Source organism: Podarcis erhardii (assembly GCF_964252035.2).
Source record: "Podarcis erhardii genome assembly, chromosome: 9".
NCBI lineage: Eukaryota > Metazoa > Chordata > Lepidosauria > Squamata > Lacertidae > Podarcis > Podarcis erhardii.
In genome coordinates this window covers 70,315,781-70,337,690 of record NC_138512.1, presented here as the reverse complement: position 1 = coordinate 70,337,690, position 21,910 = coordinate 70,315,781, and the positions used below count along the sequence as shown (strand labels likewise).

General features: G+C 48.3%; 1 protein-coding gene across 1 annotated transcript; it reads right to left on the bottom strand.

The window, feature by feature from the left end:
- Window positions 1–3,738: 3,738 nt before the first annotated feature.
- On the bottom strand, window positions 3,739–7,583 carry SOWAHB (sosondowah ankyrin repeat domain family member B). Its single transcript, XM_081876864.1, has one exon. The coding sequence runs from the start codon at window positions 6,643–6,645 to the stop codon at window positions 4,612–4,614; it is 2,034 nt and encodes a 677-aa protein (XP_081732990.1). The 5' UTR covers window positions 6,646–7,583; the 3' UTR covers window positions 3,739–4,611.
- Window positions 7,584–21,910: the final 14,327 nt, after the last annotated feature.

The following is a 21,910-nucleotide window of genomic DNA, read 5'->3' as shown; positions in this document are numbered from 1 at the left end:
GACAGGTGCAGGTTTCAGAATGTGTAGCTCCACCCTGGCTCCCAGTCATCGTGTGTGCAGCCTGAACCTTCAGGTGATTTAAACACTGTCCCTCTTTTTTTAAAAAAGAAAAAGATACCCGACTTCAAAACGCACAGCAGCTTATTCGGCACAAATTCCTCTACATGCTCTGGAACAAAGGAGGCGACACCTGCGAGGATAAAGCTGGCAGGAGACTTCCTATGGCAATAGGCTGCTTGATTCTGCATGCTGTGCTCGTCACAAAATGTTCACTCTTCTGCAGCCTCATCGTCTGTGCATGAAAAGAACAAGACTGCATACGCTGGAGAAAGATTTCCTTCATCCCCAAAAGAGCAGAACAAGTGAAACTGAACAGTGCTCAGCAACCAGCAGGGCTGCAGCTGCATGTACGTGTGTGTGTGTGTGTGTGTGTGTTGCTTGAGTAAGGAGAGCTCTGTGAGCTTGGACCAGTGGCCCATTTAGTTCAGCATTCTGTTCTCACAGTGGCTAAACAGATACCTATAGCTTGATCCAAGGGCAACAGCATTCTCCCTAGGACCCTCGTACCTATGGGACCGCCTCTCCTGGTATGTCCCACGGAGGACATTACGGTCTTCAAACAAAATCATCTTGGAGGTCCCGGGCCACAGAGAGGTTAAGCTGGCCTCAACCAGAGCCTGGGCTTTTTCAGTTGCGGCCCCAATCTGGTGGAACGCTCTGTCACAAGAGACTAGGGCCCTGCGGGACTTGATGTCTTTCTGCGGGGCCTGCAAGACAGAGCTGTTCCACCAGGCCTTTGGCCAAGGCAGAGTCTGACCCCCTCCTCTGTGGGTTAAACCACAGAGCCTAGGACTTGCCGAACAAAAGGTTGGCGGTTCGAATCCCTGCGACAGGGTGAGCTCCCGTTGCTCGGTCCCAGCTCCTGCCAACCTAGCTGTTCGAAAGCACGTCAAAGTGCAAGTAGATAAATAGGTACCACTCCGGCGGGAAGGTAAACGGCATTTCCGTGCGCTGCTCTGGTTCGCCAGAAGCGGCTTAGTCATGCTGGCCACATGACCCAGAAGCTGTACGCTGGCTCCCTCAGCCAATAAAGTGAGATGAGTGCCGCAACCTCAGAGTCGGTCACGACTGAACCTAATGGTCAGGGTCCCTTTAACTTTACCTTTACAGAACTCTAGCCCAATAGTTGCCATTAATTTGATTCTGATTTGATTTTAGAATGAATTGAGTTTAGAATGTATTTCAATTAATTGATTGTGATTTTATGTAAACTGTGCTACTTTTCTTGTTGTTAGCTGCTCTGAACCCGGCTTTGGCTGGGATATAAATAAATTATTATTATTATTATTATTATTATTATTATTATTATTATTAGGGGGGGTATCTAGGGGTCAGTGGCGTAGCGTGGGGGGTGCAGGGGGGCCGGCCGCACCGGGTGCAACAGGGGGGGCGCTCGCCGCCTCCAGAGTCGCCGGAGAGCCTCGGGCGCAGGCTGTAGCAGAGCCCCATGTCTCGCGGAACCGACGAGCTGTGTGCGCGTCCGGGCTGAAGGCGTCCGGCAGGCAGCAGCTCTCAGCACTCGCCGTGGTCCCCGCGTGTCAGGCAGCCCCTCCTCACAGCCCCGCCGCCGCTGCTGCAGCAGCGGCTGGGCCATGTTGCATTTTCCTCACCTCTCTGCCCTCCTCCTCCGGGCAAGTGGCGTCGTTTGGGCGGCAGCGCCAGCGGCAACTCGCCTTGGATCACCTGACACGGACCCCCCGCCACCGCCGTGGCTACCTTACCGTAAATACCCCAGCCCAGGCAGCAGCAAGAAGAAGCTGGCAGCAGCGGCAGGTTAGGGGTTAGGGGCGCAAATTACTTGCCTTGCCCCAGGTGCTGACAACCCACGCTACGCCGCTGCTAGGGGTTGGCCATGTTGGACCCCGCCAAAGACCCAGGCCAAAATCACACCTCTGCAACCAAGCTAGGAGTGACTAGGAAGCCACACACTTCCCTGGCAGCTCTTCTGCTGCTCTGGGTAGCCGCAATATCTCCTTGCCATGGGCGCAAGGGAGCTTAGGTATGCCTCCGATTGTGATGCTCATAAACTGGCATTCAGAGCAGTGTTCAAAATTAGCCAGGCACCTTTTGCACCTGGCTATCAGCCCCTTGCAACCAAGTGAGGCACCTGGGTGCCAGGATGGCACCTGGCAGCTCCACCATCTGCAGGTATGTACCTGGGGGAGCCTTGGATCAGGACTGTTTCCACACACTCACACTCCATCCGGTCGAATTCTATCTGTGATATTTTATCTGCAGTATCAGAATGAATTTCAGGAACCAAAATGCTTCATCTGTGCAGCCTGAACAGTGAACAACGTGATAGTTAACTGTTGCAGCTTGTCTTCACTTACCCAACCCCAGTGCACTGTGAAGAATAATCCTATGTTATGAATGGCCCAAGGCACCATTCAAAAAAAGGTCAGAATAGGCCTATATATTTGTGGACCCTCCCTGGACCGAGTGACCTTTTTTCTTTGAGTTCTCAAAGCTCTGAACCTAGCTCAAGGCTGTCATCTGAACCAGCCAGATGCTTAACTGATAATCAATCACAGTCCGTCTGTCATTTGAAAAATAAGACTCACCCAGCCCCCAAATAGCAACTGGAAATACAGTTTTGGCAAATGTAGCATTGGTTTAAGGCAGGGGTCAGCAACCTTTTTCAGCTGGGGACCAGTCCACCATCCCTTAGACCATGTGGTGGGCCGGACTATATTTTGAAAAAAATATATGAATGAATTCCTATGCCCCACAAATAACCCAGAGGTGCATTTTAAATAAAAGCATACATTCTACTTATGTAAAAACATCAGGCAGGCCCCACAAATAACCCAGAATTTATCTCATGCTATTTTAAAGGCATCCATGTTGGTAACCATCACTACCTCTTTAGGGAACAAACTTCATAGTTTAACTAAGCACTCTGTGAAGACATATATGTACAGCTGAGTTAAGACTATATTGCACCACTCATGACAATGTCGTCCAATATTGTGAGGACAACACAATAAGCTCAATGCTGCCTTAGCAAGACCATGCGGGCCCCCAGAGTGGAACTTGAAGAGACTTTGCATTTCCCTGGTCCTTTTTGCTGCTGTCTCACACCGAGTTAAACCAAGGTAGGACTTAGCATAGAGGGACGTGGGTGGCACTGTGGGTTAAACCACAGAGCCTAGGACTTGCCGATCAGAAGGTCGGTGGTTCGAATCCCTGCGACGGGGTGAGCTCCTGTTGCTCAGTCCCTGCTCCTGCCAACCTAGCAGTTCGAAAGCACGTCAAAGCGCAAGTAGATAAATAGGTACTGCTCTGGTGGGAAGGTAGACAGCGTTTCTGTGCGCTGCTCTGGTTTGCCAGAAGCAGCTTAGTCATGCTGGCCACATGACCTGGAAGCTGTATGCCGGTTCCCTCGGCGAACAAAGCGAGATAAGCGCCGCAACCCGAAAGTCAGTCACGACTGGATCTAATGGTCAGGGGTCCCTTTACCCTTTACCCTTATGACTTAGCATGCTGCCCAAAACAAGTTAAGCTCACAGTTAATTTCTTTCCCTCACTTGCCATGAGCTGTAACCAAGGTTTGTTCAACAATAAAAAGGTGGATTTAAAAAAGGAAGCCCATTGTGCCACCCAGCATTCCAGCAACATTGACATAAACAATATGCCTAACACAGGCCAAATGATATTGAATATATATCAAGGAGCAAAGAAAAATAAAATAAATTTATTAACAGGCTTTTAAAAATAAGAAAGTAAAATAAATTCCGAGGTTTTGCTGATTGTGCTTTGGGGTGGCCATAGAGGGAAAGGATTTCATTTCATTAACCTGATATTTGAGATAACACTTCAACCCCACTCCAGAATTTTGTTGTGGTTGTTTTCCTTAGGTTTAAACTCCTCTAAAAGATGATCCCAGCTTAATTAAAAAGGAGTCCCCAGTCTGTCTGTCTCATTCACAACCCGTTCCTAAAGGCAAATAATTAATTGTGGCTGTTGTCGGGCAAATGACACCCCAGTTCAAAAGCCTGGCCATCTTCACCCCGAAGTGACATCCTGAATACTGTTATTATGGTGGTTTCAGCTACAAATCCACCAGCCCCAATTCCCCAAGCACTTACATATTAAAAGCTCTCCTGCATACAACCCCCCCCCCCCGCACACTTTTTGGAGGGGGGGGTTAAAAATGGGTTTGAGATTTTAGCTGTTTGGTTCACCCTTCCATACAAGCATTCCTAAGAGGCCAAAGCTGTCCCCACCAACATCCAAACAGTGTACATTCTCCCACACCTGATCCTGAAGACGGGGCACTAATAAGAACATGGTTAAAAACAGTTTCTCTGCGATGAGGCACAGAGCAACAAGACTTGAAGGAGTGGGTGCTGCGAGACTTCTCCATCAATTGACCCCGATAGAAGCACCTGCCTAGGATAATTGGAAAAAAATAAAATCAATTAAAATAAATATGGATAAAGTGCTCAATTCTGCTCTCCTCTAGTCCCTCGCCAAATCCAGCCACATTGCAGGCAAAGCCCTTGGGAATCTCTCCATTGGTTTAGCTGAGAGCATCCCCTGCGGTCCTCAGTCATTGTACTCCTCTTCCTTCTCCTGCAGCAGCTGGAACCTGCTCCCCATTTTCCACTTGATGTGCTGGGGTTTCAAGTACGCCGCCAAGGAAGTCTTCCTGCTGACTTTCCTGCCCAGCTCCGGGCTCTTGCCTTTTTTCAGGCCGAGCGAGGTGGAGCTCCTGGCTATGGGGTGGGCCGGGAATATGGTCTTGCCCTGAGGAGCTTCCAGGAGCTGCCACACCTCCCCGGAGGTGGCACTGCTCAGGTACTGCCAGGGCCTCTTGCCGCTGCTGTCGCGCACCTGCGTGCTGCACCGCAGCTTCTGCACCAGCAGCTTGACGACCAGCTGGTGGCCGTGCATGGCAGCCAGGTGCAGAGGGGTGTATCCGCAGCCGGACTTGGCGTCCACGTCGAGGTCCACGCCGGCTTTCCTGGCGCCGGCGACAAAGTCCTGCATCACTTGCACGTTCCCGTGCTTGGCCAGCCAGTGGAGAACAGTGTAGCCCATGATGAAGTCTTTGCGGGTGGCCAGGTGGGGGTCTTCCAGAAAGAGCGCCCTGGCCTGCATCCACGAACCGGTGGCCACTTTCACCAGCCAAGCGTGCTCTCGGGGTTCCAAGGGCACAGAGGAGGACCTGCCTTCGCTCGGAGCATCTGGATCTGGGCCCAGCCCTTGCACGTCACTAGAAGTGGCCGAGCATCCTTGCCTCTGGACCAGCCGTGGGCTCAGGGGGGTCTCCAGGGGAGAGGGAGACAGTCTGGTCACTTTCCAAGGGTTGGGGGGCTCTTTGCCAGGTTTGGGGGAGTCTGCGTCCCACAGCTTGTCCCAGGAGGCGGCTCTGCTCACCACCCGGTTGAGCAAGGCGAGGTGTTCTGGGATGGCGCCATCCTTGACCAAGCCATTTCCGTGGGGTCTGTAGCAGAGGCTCTCTGGCCTGGCCCTGGCTGTCCCTGTTGAATTACCGCCGTGGCCGTTCTGCCTGGCAGGGAAGGGCTGGTGAAGGACGCCGGCGCGCCCTTCAGGCCGATAGGAGTCGCTGCCTCCGCTGGCGCTGCTGCCGTCTTCGCTCGCCGAGCTCGCCTTCTCGATAAAGTCCTCCAGGTCTTGCAGGGAGAGCTGGCACCGGATGCTCCGGAAGACGGGCGCGGGGTCCCGCCGGGCACCCAGCCCGGGCAAGGAATCCTGAGAAAGGCAGGCACTCCCCACCGAGCTGGGCGGCGACGCCCGGGCTGACCAGGAGGACCCTTCTTCGCGCTGCAGAAGGGGGTCAGGCAGGGCGGACTGGTGCGTAACGGCATGCGCCCTCTCCACCCACTCGCGGATCCTTTGCTGGGGGCTGGCGGCACTTGGAGGCGCGCCCATTTTCCCGACGGGTAAATAGGGGCCATTTGACTGCGGCGCCCCGCCTAGTAGGAGCGGAGGGTCCCCGCGAAGAGCCTGCTGGGGCTCCCTTTGGCTGTGCTGCTCCGTTCCAAGCAGGGCGCACGGCTCCGAGGGGCTTCTCCGGCCGCCTAGCGCGGGGTTTGGCGGAAACAGCGCCCCCGATCGCCCTCCCAGCCCCCCCGGGTGGCACTTGCGAGGTTCCGGGCAAGTCCTAAGCTGGCGGGCCGAGCCTGGGCCGGCGTGCTCCTCTTCTACCTGGCGCCAGGGAGGCTCCTGGCCGTGCGCCCTGGGCGCGCGCTGCGCCCCGGCCTGGCCCTGCAGCGCCCCCCGGCCGACTGCTACTTCCAGAGGCGGTGGCGGCTTGGCGGCTTGGCTCTGGGCGGCATCGTCGGCAGGTGCCTTGGGCTCCTCTCCCACCAGCTCTCGGTAGCGCTTCCTGAGCACCACGTATTTGGCGGCGCCCGGCGGCTCGTCCTGCTTCACGGTGGCCACGGAGTTGACGAAGCCCTTGAAGAGCTCTCGGCGGCGCTGCAGCTGAGCCGGAGACGCGTCGGGGTCCCGCAAGAAGTGCCTGAAGTGGCTCAGCAAGGCGGCGTTGGCCACGCTGCCCCCGGCCTGGCAGAGGAAGTCCAGCACCTCGGCTTGGCTCAGCTCTTTGGCCATGATGACCTCGAAATCCCCGGCGCACGGATCACCTCCGCCGGCCCAGCGCGCACGGCTCTCGCTGCTGCTGCTGCTGCCGCCGCTGCTTCCTCCTCCATCCAGCCATGCTCCACCTCGCCAAGCTTATCTCCTCCCCAGCCCCGCCGCGGTTCCGCACGCCCGAGGCATTCGGGAACAGAAACCGCCGCACACGCGCGCTCTCCCCCGGGGCGGCGCCCAGGTTGAAACTTCTTCCCGGAGTCAGTTTCACCTGGCCTCCGTAGCCCCGCCCACTTCCCACCTCGTGGCCCCTCCCCTCCCGTGCCTTGGCCCCGCCCCTCCTGCTCTTTCCCCCCATGCTTGACAGCTAAACTTCTGCTCTCGCTTTCTTTGCAAATCAGCCTGACCTGTTTTGGAGATATTCCCAAGCGGAGGTCAAGGAAAGTGTGTCTGCGGAGGTGAGGCCCAGGAAGAGTTCCAAGAGAGAACTGTTAGTATCTTATCCTCAGGTGAATTACGTTACCCTAGTGGTGGTGGGGGGGACACACCTTACAGCTTCCACTTTGTGGAAGTGTGTGTGTGTTCAGGAATTGCATTGCTTTGCCTCAGTGAAGTGCATTAAGGAAAAAAACGCTACATAAATCCTGGCAGCAGCAGCACCCGCCCCCTCCCCCAAAGCGCCCCATCTTTAAGGTTAAAAGGAACAGGGGAAATGAAGCTGTTTCTAAAGTTTCACACGCTTTTGCTATGTCTCCCTGCAGTCTTTCAGAAATTGCAGGGAGGAAGGCGCGAGAAAAGTCCTTGCTTAAAGTTTACAGAGGAGTTATACATTAACAGCACAGTCCCAGACGTGTGATTTACTAGGAAGTGCTACTCAGTTCAATGGAGTTTACCCTTAGGTAAGCGTGTGTGCAGGATTGCAGCCGGAACTGAGGCACATTCGTTCACTTACTCCATTGCGGGGGTGGGGGGGCTCAGATGGGGGAAGCGAAAATGTGGCTCTCCAAGCATTTTTATCTGGCCCTCAGAACCCTCCCCAGGAGAATGTGATATGTTTCCTGGATGCCTCTGAACACCCTGTGCTAAGCTCAGCAGGTGCAGACCCAGTCAGTCCTTGGCTGGGTGGAGATCACTAAATCTCGGTGGAAGTCGCTGCATATCCCGCTGTTTACCCATCCATTCTCCAAGCAACTTGAAGCGACATCCGTGAGCTTATCCTCTTTTATCCTAGCCTATCTCTCTGTCCACAGGACTTTGTTGTCCTGGCCAGCTCTGTCTGTAAATGCCCCTGCCCTGGCTTTCTGGTGTTCCAGCTGACAGCAAGACTGTCACATACCAGGCGGCTGAACTTCTGGTCTGCAAATAACTCAAAGGTTGCAGATCTGTGCATGCTCACTTGGGGGGAACCCCCTCTGGATCTAACTTCTGAATAAGCATACTTCAGATTACTCTGAGGACAGGGTCCAGTCTGTGGACGTGGCCGATGGCATGCCAGCCACAACAGCAGGTACTTTTGTCTGCCTTGCAAGAAGATTGCTAGGTTGGAATATACTAGAAAGTCTGGTTGGATAGCGTCTTCGAAGCTACCAGCATGAGTTTGACTGAACTGCGGGAGGCAGTGGAAGACAGAAGTGCCTGGCGTGCTCTGGTCCATGGGGTCACGAAGGGTCGGACATGACTAAATGACTAAACAACAACAACAAAGACCGGGGGTCAGCAATTTTTTTCAGCAGGGGGCCGGTCCACTGTCCCTCGGACCTTGTGGGGGGCCGGACTATATTTTTTTTGTGGGGATGAACCAATTCCTATGCCCCACAAATAACCCAGAGATGCATTTTAAATAAAAGGACAGATTCTACTTGTGTAAAAACACGCTGATTCCCGGACTGTCCACGGGTTGGATTTAGAAGGCGATTGGGCCGCATCTGGCCCCAGGGCCTTAGTTTGCTTACCCATGAAGTAGACCATTACACTAGTACCTCGGGTTACATACGCTTCAGGTTACATACGCTTCAGGTTACAGACTCCGCTAACCCAGAAATATTACCTCGGGTTAAGAACTTTGCTTCAGGATGAGAACAGAAATCACGTGGCAGCGGCGTGCAGCAGCAGCAGGAGGCCCCATTAGCTAAAGTGGTCTTCAGGTAAAGAATAGTTTCAGATTAAGAACGGACCTCTGGAATGAATTAAGTACATAACCAGAGTTACCACTGTACTTAGAAGTGAAGTCCACCGAACCACCAGGGCTTTACTTCCAAACAATGTGTAAGTCTAGCATGCAGTTAAATACTATGCATGTTTATGAAGCGGTTCCAATTAGTTCTGTGGGGCTTTACTCCCTGGTAAGTGAGTTTGTTTATAGGCATTTTTACCCTGCTCTTCGGTCAAAAAAAGACTTCCAGAGTGGCTTATAACAGTTAGTAGCAAGAAAGTCTCTGCCTTTAGTCTGACAAAAGACATGACACAAAAGGAAAAAGGATTGGGAGGGAGGAGGAACAAAACAAACCCAGGCACTCGTTCGACTTAGACTGCATACATTAAAGGTAAAGGGACCCCTGACCATTAGGCCCAGTCATAGATGACTCTGGGGTTGCGGCGCTCATCTCGCTTTATTGGCCGAGGGAGCCGGCGTACAGCATCCGGGTCATGTGGCCAGCATGACTAAGCTGCTTCTGGCGAACCAGAGCAGCGCACGGAAACGCCGTTTACCTTCCCGCCAGAGTGGTACCTATTTATCTACTTGCATTTTGTGCTTTTGAACTGCTAGGTTGGCAGGAGCAGGGAACTGAGCAACGGGAGCTCACCCCGTCGGCAGGATTCGAACCACCGACCTTCTTATCGGCAAGCCCTAGGCTCTGTTTAATCCACATTTCTGCCCCCCACAAAGAGTCCTGGGAACAGTAGTTTGTTAAGGATGCTGGGGATTGTAGCTATGTGATGGGGAAACTAAAGTTTCCCCCAGGATTCTTTGCAGAAGGGGGGGCAGGGATGTGCTGTTCTGTCTCAGGCTGAGCCAAAAAAAAGGTGTGCACACTTTTGTTCACTACTCTGACTGCATCACTGTGTTTTGATGCACTTTCCCCCAAACCAGATTTGATCCGAACTCAGAATAAGGATAACCTCACTGCACTGTAAGCCGGTATTTTGTAGGCAGCTGATGCCTCCCTCTTTCAAGGAGGCATGGGGGGTGGCGGCGGGTTAGGGCACCCTCCCAGAGCATCCTCTGGCTGATGCCAGAGGCCAGAATGTGCCACTTTATTTACGAAGGTGGTTGATGAGCAAGGAAAACCCTGCAGGAGGAGTTCCGGCTGTAAGCCGGGAGCAAAATATTCTTGGAAACAGGAACCAGACTTTCCTTTGAAGGCTAATTAAGCAAAGCTGGAGGGTGTTTGTTTGTTTGTAATGCTCTTCTGCATTCCAGCCTTACCTGGCTGCTCAGCTGCATTCCTCATGAGCATCATTTGCTTGCTGTGGCTTTGCAATAGCTGAGCAGGCTGTCTGCAACACATCCTTGATTGTAGGATCTGAGAAGTAGACAACAGGCCCTCGTCAGCCTTCCTTAATGAAGTGGCCTTTCCAAGGAGGTTCAGCAGAAACAGTTCCTTTCATCTGCCTGTCATTTTCTGGTGCGCTGTCTCTGCTATAAAACACATGCCATTTCAACTGCATTTGGACATTAACCACTCCCCAGTTAAGGGGTTTGTGAGCCTGTACAGTGGTGTGGGTTTTTTGGGGACCTGCGGTGAGTATTCATTAAGAATTATCAGCAGATAATTTAAATTTGCAGCAGAAAGCACAAGAAAATAAAATAGGCAGGGCACTTCGCAGAACAGAGGCAACTTAAAAGCAAGGATGTGGAATGGAATAGGAGAATGCAAAGAAATGCAAAGAATTCTTAGGCTTGAAAGTCTGCCAAGAGCTGTCTGATCTGGTCCCTTTTCTCTGCAAATAGCCAGGCTACGTGCCATGGTTCTGGTAGTCAATCAAGATTCTGTGCATCTTTTTGATTTGAGGTGTGCCTCCAGTTTGAAGCCTTGCGCTCAAAAAGTGGACAATAGAAAAATTCTGACTTTCAGCACAACCCTATGCATGTTGACTACTACTGTAATTATTATTTTTATTACAGTATTATTATTTGTACCCCACCCATCTGACTGGGTTGCCCCAGCCACTCTGGGGTACCTCGGGTTAAGTACTTAATTCGTTCCGGAAGTCTGTTCTTAACCTGAAGCTGTTCTTAACCTGAAGCACCACTTTAGCTAATGGGGCCGCCACCGCCCAATTTCTGTTCTCATCCTGAAGCAAAGTTCTTAACCCGAGGTACTATTTCTGGGTTAGCGGAGTCTGTAACCTGAAACATATGTAACCCGAGGTACCACTGTAGTGTGGCTTGACGTTGTCAATTCAGTGCAGCAGAGGATCAATAAGTTGGCAAATTGGTAACCTGCCTCTGTTGTGCTTTACAACAGACATGGCAGACTTTAGGTTTATTGCAGTTTCTTTGGGGGTTTTACTAGAAACTCAAGATCTACCAGCTAGAGCCTGGTGTGCAAATGAAACAACACATGGACGAGAAATATAATGTATATTGCAACCTGCTGTAGATAAGCCGGCAATTCTCATTAGCTCCCTCTGTGTTTACCAAGTTGATTTACTGAAAAACTCATTATACTGGTTTGCTGCAACCATCTCATTATTATGTATGTACCACATAATAAGGTGTTTAGTATTTTAACCCCCCGGTGACCTATTTTCTGTTAGTCATGTCATGTTTTATGATTCACATGTACATATGATTTTGTAACAAGAAAATACAGTGGTACCTTGGGTTACAGACGCTTCAGGTTACAGACGCTTCAGGTTACAGACTCTGCTAACCCAGAAATAATGCCTCGGGTTAAGAACTTTGCTTCAGGATGAGAACAGAAATTGTGCAGCGACAGCAGGAGGCCCCATTAGCTAAAGTGGTAGCTAAAGGTTAAGAACAGTTTCAGGTTAAGAACGGACCTCCAGAACGAATTAAGTTCTTAACCTGAGGTAAATGAAAAAGAAAAAAAGAACTAAAGCCAGATGCAAAAAGGCATACAGTTAAAATAAAAGAGCAAGGTGTGCTCTGAACCTAGGAGTGGCTTTTCAGAACCAGACCTGAGCTGAGCTCCCACAATTGTTACCTCAAGTTTCCTCAGTTTCAGCAACCTCCTTTAAGGATTGAAAGAGGCCCTTTTTGTTGCTGCCAAATGCAGAAACCCTTGCTGGATCTCCTGCAAATCACTGAGAGACCTGTCCGTTAGATCCTGATTTCCTTTCTCATTTACCTCACACGCTGTATTCATTCTATTTTAATGCCAGTCTGTTGCTAAACCAGTCCGAAAACACATCAGACCCCTCTCAAGCATTTAGCAATTATTTACATTATTCATTTCTTTAAAAGCGTTCCTTTATGCTATTGTGATTCACACTAAGAATACATTAATCAATAAATTAATAATGCATTAATTAGTAAATGAATTAATAATGCATTAATGAATGAATCAGCTGTATTTCCTCCCAAAGGAGCACAGGGTAGCAAACAAGAAGTGATAAAACGATAAAACCTATTCTTTGGGGGGAAGGCTCGGGTGAGCAAGTTATGTACCATGAAACAAAGGAGAATTTTTTTTTTTTTACATCTAAATGGAAGACTATCTCTGAGCAATGAAACTTGCATGGGAGGCCATACGCATTTAACACACCTAATATTTCCCAGATGGTATTAGCACGGTCCCCTAAGGATTGACATTCCCGTAGTGCAGAGTGATAAAGTGCAGGTTTCCAAACCACTAAGCTGAATCGGAGTCAATATGGCTGATACAAAGAGGCTCAGCAGCTGGCTCTGATCCTGGGCCTCTCTTGAAATCAATGCTCCGAGGTGCCATTGATGGGCCTGGAAAACTTGAGATGGACGACAAGAAGGGAAAGACAGACCATTGTCATCGGCAAGGGCAACAAAAACTCTCAAGGGAAACCTGGCCTGATTGTCTCCACTTTATTTGTTGGTTTGTAAAAGAATATCGGTATGCCCCTGTGTCATAAAAAAACATTGAAGCGATTTGCAGCAATAAAAACGCAAAACCACACACTAGAAACCATTAAAAAGTTTTCAAAATGCATCAGTTAACCACATGGAAGGATGTGTTCTTAATTTTCTGCATGGGCCTGGCAGAATAGAAAAATTTAATGCAGGCATTTATACGTTAGCATAGAAGGTCCTGCGGAATCTCTAGTGGCAGGGAGTTCCACAGGACTGGGTTTTGAATAATATCTTCATCGTGAGCTAAAGTAAGCATGCCAAAAACCCTAAAACAAAGAGTGGGAACCTGTCCCGTTACCCTCCAATACTGCCACCTCAGCTCACTGGTGGTTCAAAGTGGTATAGGAGCTGGTTCAGCTTCCAATCTGAAATTGAGGAGAAAGGTTCTTGTATGTTTCTTGTGTTTTAGGATGCTCGGGTGTACACCAAGTTGCACGGACACATTTACAATGCTCCTTTATATTAGTTAGCATGCTTCCCCCACCCTGCTGTGGCTTCTGTGACTTTGAGAGCTGAGTGCTAGGCAGAAATTCAATACGTGTATGCTTGGGCTTCATGATTACTGCAGATGGTGACAGCAGTCACGAAATTAAAAGACACCTGCTTCTTGGGAGAAAAGCAATGACAAACCTAGACAGCATCTTAAAAAGCAGAGACATCACCTTGCTGACAAAGGTCTGTATAGTTAAAGCTATGGTTTTCCCAGTAGTGATGTAAGGAAGTGAGAGCTGGACCATAAAGAAGGCTGATCGCCGAAGAATTGATGCTTTTGAATTATGGTGCTGGAGGAGACTCTTGAGAGTCCCATGGACTGCAAGAAGATCAAACCGATCCATTCTGAAGGAAATCAGCCCTGAGTGCTCACTGGAAGGACAGATCCTGAAGTTGAGGCTCCAGTATTTTGGCCACCTCATGAGAAGAGAAGACTCCCTGGAAAAGACCCTGATGCTGGGAAAGATGGAGGGCACAAGGAGAAGGGGACGACAGAGGACGAGATGGTTGGACTGTGTTCTCAAAACTACTAGCATGAGTTTGACCAAACTGCAGGAGGCAGTGGAAGACAGGAGTGCCTGGCATGCTCTGGTCCATGGGGTCACAAAGAGTTGGACATGACTAAACGACTAAACAACAATCCTTGCTAAATCCCCATTAATGTATACTGTTGCTGGAGATAGCTGGAGCAGCTGGATTTCCACCTATCACATGGTTATTGGTATAGGAGAGAATGTTGCAACCTTTTATCTACTGGTCCTGTTACTGTGTCTTTTCATGGCAGAAAGGCAGAGACAGATGTAGCAGTTTTTCCTAGCCCTGAAATGGAGGAGACGACTTCTGGGCTTGCTTTTTGCTGATCGGGCTTGTTAAGAGCATAGGGACAGAACAGGGCAGATTTTTAAAATGTGGCAAGCCTGCTTCTGGTTCCATTCCACCTTCTTATACCAGAATTACAGAGTTGACAAATTTTAATCATGGGTTGCTGATACTGCTTATCTTTGCATTGTATCTGCATTTTGTTCCATTATGTAGCGGCTGTGCCTGAACTGCTCAGATTTTAATGTTGTTCTGTTTGACCATCATATTAAACAGAGCTGAAGTGGCCAACTTTTCTACTCACCTGTGCTCCTGTGACTTTAACGGCTGCTTGAGCTACATTGCATCAGAAAGTAATGCTTCTCTCAATGCCCTATTTTTAAGAAGCCCCCTCAGCTTTTAACAGGTTGTCATGCTGTAAAAGGCACAGGAGCAAATCAAGTCGTTGATCTACCTCTCCTTCAAATTGGAACCAGTGAAGGCAGTGAAGGTCCTGTGTGAGTGCCTGGAGGCGGTTGGAGGATGGATGGTGGCTAACAGATTGAGGTTGAATCCTGACAAGACAGAAGTACTGTTTTGGGAGGACAGGAGGCGGGCGGGTGTGAAGGACTCCCTGGTCCTGAATGGACCTATTCTGGACTCACAGCTGTCCATGGAGGCACAGGTCAATTCTGTGTCCAGGGCAGCTGTCTACCAGCTCCATCTGGTATGCAGGCTGAGACCCTAACTGCCTGCGGACTGTCTCGCCAGAGTGGTGCATGCTCTGGTTATCTCTCGCTTGGACTACTGCAATGTACTCTGTGTGGTGCTACCTTTGAAGGTGACCCAGAAACTACAACTAATCTAGAATGCGGCAGCTAGACTGGTGACTGGGAGCGGCCACCGAGACCACATAACACCGGTATTTAAAGACCTACACTAGCTCCCAGTATGTTTCCGAGCACAATTCAAAGTGTTGGTGCTGACCTTTAAAGCCCTAAATGGCCTCGGTCCAGTATACCTGAAGGAGCGTCTCCACCTCCATCATTCTGCCTGGACACTGAGGTCCAGCGCCGAGGGCTTTCTGGCGGTTCCCTCGCTGTGAGAAGCCAAGTTACAGGGAACCAGGTGGAGGGCCTTCTCGGTAATGGCACCTGCCCTGTGGAACGTCCTCCCACCAGATGTCAAAGAAAAAAATAACTACCAAACTTTTAGAAGACATCTGAAGGCAGCCCTGTTTAGGGAAGCTTTTAATGTTGAATAGGTTATTGTATTTTAGTGTTTTGCTGGAAGCCGCCCAGAGTGGCTGGGGAATCCCAGCCAGATGGGCGGGGTATAAATAAATTATATTATTATTATTATTATTATTATTATTATTATTATTATTATTATTATTCCCCTGGGTCAGTTATCAGTCCTACAGCACTGGCCTTTCCTTAACGATCTTGCCGTTTCCACCTATAGCCAGTAGTTTATCTTCCATTTTTCTTCTTTGAATAAGCAAACGCCTGTGGCTTGGGATTACATACCACGCAACAAAGTTGTATTTCTTCCAAATCACCCATCACCACCATCATACTGTAATCACTATTTACTTATTCATTTTGCAAACTCTGTCCCCGCTCCCTACTCAGTGCTGCTTTGCGGAGAATAAATAGGGGTTGGGGGTTAGGAAATGCATCTTGGCCACGCAATGTATTGTTCTGGCCAATACTAATTGGCCTGTAGAGCTTAAGTGGAATACAGTGTTCCTTGCATAATGTCTCGGAGAGCTGTGTGGTCTTTCTGCAGAGAGACAAACCTGCAAACTCATCTCGCTGCTGTAGCCTCTTCGGGAAGGAACAGAAGTTAGGAGACACACCAAGCCACATCGAAACATAAACTTGTGCTAATATTTTAAAAGTTTGGTAGTAGTAGTAGTAATAATAATAATAATAATAATAATAATAATAATAATAATAGATGGATGGATTACAGCAAGGATAGGGCAGGGTTGACTGGGAAGCTTTGTAATTGTTATAGCCTTCTTCTTTTTTGTTCCTTGATAGCTCCCTGGCTCGATTAGCTCAGCTCGGCATGTGATCCTTAATTTCAGGGTTGTGGGTTCAAGCCCCCTGTTGGGCAAAAGATTCCTGCATTGCAGGGGGCTGAAACTAGATGACACTCGTGGTCACTTCCAACTCTACAATTCTATGATTCTATGATCTGGCCTTGTGTTATGTTACCTTGTTAAAATTTGTTAAAATTTCCAAAAATAAAATGAGAGAGAGATATTCATTTTTAAAAGAATGGAAAGTAGGGTTCAGTGCTCAAATTATTGGGATAATAACAATAACAATAACAATAACAATAACAATAACAATAACAATAACAATAACAATAATAATATATGTTTCCTAGCAGTGGTGGCCAAACTTGGCCCTCCAGCTATTTTGGGACTACAGCTCCCATCATCCCTAGCTAACAGGACCAGTGTTCAGAGATGGTGGGAATTGTAGTCCCAAAACATCCGGAGGGCCAAGTTTGGCCACCACTGCGGCCTAAAGAAAACCCACAAACATCATTCCTCATTTTCCTCCAATTTTTGCCATTTCACGGCACCCTTGTAAAAATCACAAAAGATACCCAGGGAGGTTCTTTTCTGACAATCCATCCTGTAATCTGAGCACTGTTATATTGGACTGGGGATAAATTTCTTTTTGGAGGGGTTAAGTGTTTGCAGAGGAAATAGCCTTCCAGTTTTTTTTGGGGGGGGGAGGGAAAAGAATGGGAATTTAGATTCATTCTTCTGTTATCAAGAGGAGGAAACTATCAGCCAGACCCTGGGGTAGATTGTTCTCATCTGGCAGAGGAGCAGACTGAGAGGGCAAGCATGAATGGATTTTATAGCAGGCTGAAGGTTATCTTCATAGCTGGGAGAGATAATTGCTTTGGTTTTGCAATTAAAAAAAAGAAGAAGGAAAAGCTAGAGATTCAGAAAGTCTTTTCCACTGCACTGCCACCACAAGGTCCTTTGTTTCTACTTTTTTTTCCTTTGGCTCACTCCAGCGTTTTATACTTAGGGTCAGTGCCAGATTCATATATAAGCTAAACAAGCTATAGCTTAGGGCCCCACTCTCTTGGGGGGCCCCAAAAAAGGAAAGGAAAAACCTGGATGTACATTTCCAAAATATAAGATAAAAAACAAATGAAATAAAACCCACATACAGCAACAATGTTTTGTGTTGTGTAGGTTCCTATGATGTAAGTCATGGGTAGGCAAACTAAGGCCCGGTGGCCAGATCCGGCCCAGTCGTCTTCTAAATCCAGACCACAGACGGTCCGGGAATCAGCGTGTTTTTACATGAGTAGAATGTGTCCTTTTATTTAAAATGCATCCCTGGGTTATTTGTGGGGCAAAGGAATTCGTTCATTCCCCCCCCCCCAAAAAAAATATAGTCCGGCCCCTCTCAAGGTCTGAGGGACAGTGGACTGGCCCCCTGCTGAAAAAGTTTGCTGACCCCTGATGTAAGTAATGGGCCCTGCCTGCCTGCCTGCTCCCTGAAACATCACTGATTTGCTCATTTCTATATATAGGGTACGGTACGCGGGTGGCGCTGTGGGTAAAACCACAGTGCCTAGGACTTGCCGATCGCATGGTCAGCGGTTCGAATCCCCGCGGCAGGGTGAGCTCCCGTCTTCGGTCCCAGCTCCTGCCCACCTAGCAGTTTGAAAGCACCCTTAAAGTGCAAGTAGATAAATAGGTACCGCTTTGTAGTGGGAAGGTAAACGGCATTCCGTGTGCTGCTCTGGTGCCGGCTCGCCAGAGCAGCGATGTCACACTGGCCACGTGACCCAGAAGTGTCTGCGGACGGCGCCAGCTCCCGGCCTCTAGAATGAGATGAGCACACAACCCTAGAGTCTGACAAAACTGGCCTGTACGGGCAGGGGTACCTTTATATATAGGGTGCCTACATTCTGCATGGACTGGTTGCAAGGCAACATGTGCAAATGCCTTTAGATACCTATTAGGTCCATAAATTACCATATAGCATATATTCAACACAAAAAACAGCAACAAATTGTTGTTGACAAAGGACAGCTGGACATAGAAAGGGCCCCATTACCTTCAGTAGCTTAGGGCCTCACCAAACCTAAATCCATCTCCAGCTTTTCAGCCAGCATATTTGTGACTTTAACAGCAGTGTGATGTGAAGATATTTTTGTGTGTGCGGCAGATTCGTATGGGCTGGGCCCAGGCGCACCTTTGCCATGTCTCCTGGGCTCAGTCATAGCATAAACTTTATTGCACTAGCCAAAGGCCATGGCATCATTCACATAGGAAACAAAAAGAAAAACAACAATAACCATAAAAACATCAGGCACTGCAAATACAATGAACCACGGTCATGTCTCCTAGAAATTATTTGTTGCATACGATAGAATAGCAGGGGGTTCTCAGGTAGAATGTGCCATGTTAAATGTCCGAATCACCTTTGCAACTGACCACTATTTTATCTAGTTCTTTTCTCCTGAGCCTCTTAGCTGCCAACACATATACAGTGGTACCTAAGGTTGCAGACGCTTCAGGTTACAGACGCTTCAGGTTACAGACTCCGCTAACCCAGAAATAGTACCTCAGGTTAAGAACTTTGCTTCAGGATGAGAACAGAAATCGCACGCCAGCAGCGCGGTGGCAGTGGGAGGCCCCATTAGCTAAAGTGGTACCTCAGGTTAAGAACCGTTACAGGTTAAGAACGGACCTCCAGAAAGAATTAAGTTCTTAAGCCAAGGTTAAGTTACGAAGTCATCAGTATCCCTCAGCAACCATTTCACCCTTTCCTCCCTGTTCGAGTGTGTTCCATTCGTGAGCAGAGGTTTTATAAATCGGTCTCTTGGTTCCTTATACAGTGGTACCTCAGGTTACAGACACTTCAGGTTACAGACGCTTCAGGTTACAGACTCCGCTAACCCAGAAATAGTACCTCGGGTTAAGGACTTTGCTTCAGGATGAGAACAGAAATCATGCTCCGATGGTGAGGAGGCCCCATTAGCTAAAGTGGTGCTTCAGGTTAAGGACAGTTTCGGGTTAAGAACGGCCCTCCGGAACAAATTAAGTACTTAACCCAAGGTACCACTGTACAGTGGGCATTGCAATAAATAGTGGTACAGGTCCTCTACGCAAGGTTGCCCACACAGACAAAGTCTCTCTTGTGCAGATATTAGCTGGTGATAATGCTCATCTTAGAATTGTAGAGTTGGAATGAATCCCCCAGTGGTCATCTAGTCCAACCGCCTTCAGTCTCTGAGCTGCAATAAAAGCTTCATTTGCCAATTTCCGTATAGCAAGCTGCTGCTGAAGGAACTTTGCAATCCTGTTTGCCTGCCAGAGTGTGTTTCTTTCTACCATATGCTTTTATCTATACATTTATACTGGAAGAAGCTTTGTTTGAGGGGACACAGTGTGATTCAGTGGGTGTAATGTTGCCAACTCTCTTTTTAAAAATAAAAATAAAAACTGCTTCTGTTTCTGCACCTTAAACTGCAGTCTCATGCACAGAAATCAAGCAAGGCATGTCATTCTAGGAGAGTGATGGGAAAACATTACCTTCTGACTGTCAGGCTGCTGTTAAAAATATACAGTGGTACCTTTGTACTCAAACACCTTGGTTCTCAAATGCCGAAAACCCAGAAGTAAATGTTCCGGTTTTCAAACGTTTTTCGGAAGCCGAATGTCTGATGCAGCTGTTGGCTATTGTTTCCGGGGCGCTTGCACCAATCAGAAGCTGCGCCTTGGTTTTCAAACATTTCGGAAGTCAAATGGATTTCTGGAATGGATTAAGTTTGGCACTTTTGTTTTTGCTATTTATTTTGCATTTTTGTTTTTGAGGCTTTTTCCATTAATTTGTTTTTGGGACTGTGTGGAACCCAGTTCAGCTACTGATTGATTGTGTTGACTGAGGAAATGGATAAAAGCCCCCCATCCAAACAATGACTATTATCAGTGCAGGTAAGAATTTTTTTATTTTTAGCATCTACAATAATTTATGAGGGCACAAGGAACAGGGGACAACAGAGGATGAGATGGTTGGACAGTGTTCTCGAAGCTACCAGCATGAGTTTGACCAATCTGCGGGAGGCAGTGGAAGACAGGAGTGCCTGAGGTGCTCTGGTCCATGGGGTCATGAAGAGCCGGACACGACTAAACGACTAAACAACAACAACATTGAATATTGCTTTCATTTTATGGATCAGTGGTCCCATTAGATAGTAAAATCCATGTTAAATTGCTGTTTTAGGGGTTGTTTTTAAAAGTCTGAAACACATTAGTCTGTTTTGCATTACAGTGGTGCCCCGCAAGACAAACGCCTCGCAAGACGAAAAACCCGCTAGACGAAAGGGTTTTCCGTTATGGAGGTGCTTCGCAAGACGAATTTCCCTATGGGCTTGCTTCGCAAGACGAAAATGTCTTGCGAGTTTTTCCGAGTTTTTCCCCCTTCCCCCCCCCTTTTTCTAAGCCGCTAAGCCGCTTATCCGCTAAGCTGCTAAACTGCTAAAAGCCGCTAAAAGCCGCTAAGCCACTAATAGCGCTAATCCGCTAAGCCGCTAATGGGCTTGCTTTGCAAGACGAAAAAACTGCTAGACGAAGAGACTTGCAGAACGGATTCTTTTCGTCTTGCGAGGCACCACTGCACTTTCTTTGGGAAAGCGTGCCTTGGTTTTGGAACGCTTTGGTTTTGGAACGGACTTCTGGAACAGAATAGGTTTTCTTGAAAAATTGCGCTGAGTTAGATCATATAAAAACGGGAAAGAACCCAGACATCATTTCTTTTACAAATTGCACACCTTCCCATAATGTGTCAGCAAATCAAATTTGCATTCTGCCTCCCCCCCCCCCCGAGTCACTGCTCCAATTGTTGTAGCAAAAACCAAGATATGAATAACTCGGCATGTTGCAATTATACTAACGCTGAGGTCCTTGGAGAGAAGGCCGGTTACAAATGCGATAAATCAACACAGTAACAAAAATTTACAGCGCAAGCATAACTACGATTACTCAGAAGCAAGTCCTGTTGAATTCAAAGGGGCTTGCTCCCAGGTAACTTGAGATTAGGATTGCAAGCACTTTTGCTCTCCTTCCAATAACAGAATAGTTGGCACTTTGCCTTACAGTACTATATAGACAGTGTTGCTTCTCTCTGTTGGAGCTGCAACTTCTACTGTAGCAACTAGAAGTCTGCCACCTCTTCTCTCTCGGGTGTTATGCACAAAGGCTAGTGTTACAATTATATTTATTTTAAGTTTCTGTTAACAGTTGCCAGGCCAAGCCTGAGCAGCAACGGCCCACTCCGCCCCGTGCTGATTTCTCTGATAGGCATCATCTTAGCTCCTTCCTGGATCCAGCACTAATTCACAGAACTGAAAGGTAATTTTAGGGCATGTTGCACCTGGGCACGTGGCAAAGTGGTCCTCTGGCAATTCCATCACCCCCAGCCTGATCAGTTTTCAGCATGAGGGCAAGGTAATGTTTGCAGCACACCTTTTCGCACGCTGAAAAATGATCTGGCTGCATAAGGGAGCTGTTGGATAACAGCCTGCCATCTGGTCCACCAAAAGGAGCAATAAACTTCCCACATGGCCAGGATGCTTTTTATACTTTGCTTGTTTATTTCAGAAATATATCCCCTGCATTCCCTGAATGCAGATGGCTGAATTGCCAGGGCTAAGCCAGTCTTCAGGAAAGGACTACAGAGGCAAAACAACAACAACAACACTGGTGAAAAGGATGCATTTGCCATCTTAATCTCTCTCTCCCCCCCCCCCATAATAAATTTTATTCAATTTTGAAAACTTAAACACATTAACTTCACATTCAATATACGTTTTCTTCTAAAATTACCTCTGTGGTGTTTTTATCCCCACCCATAACATCCTACAATATATGTC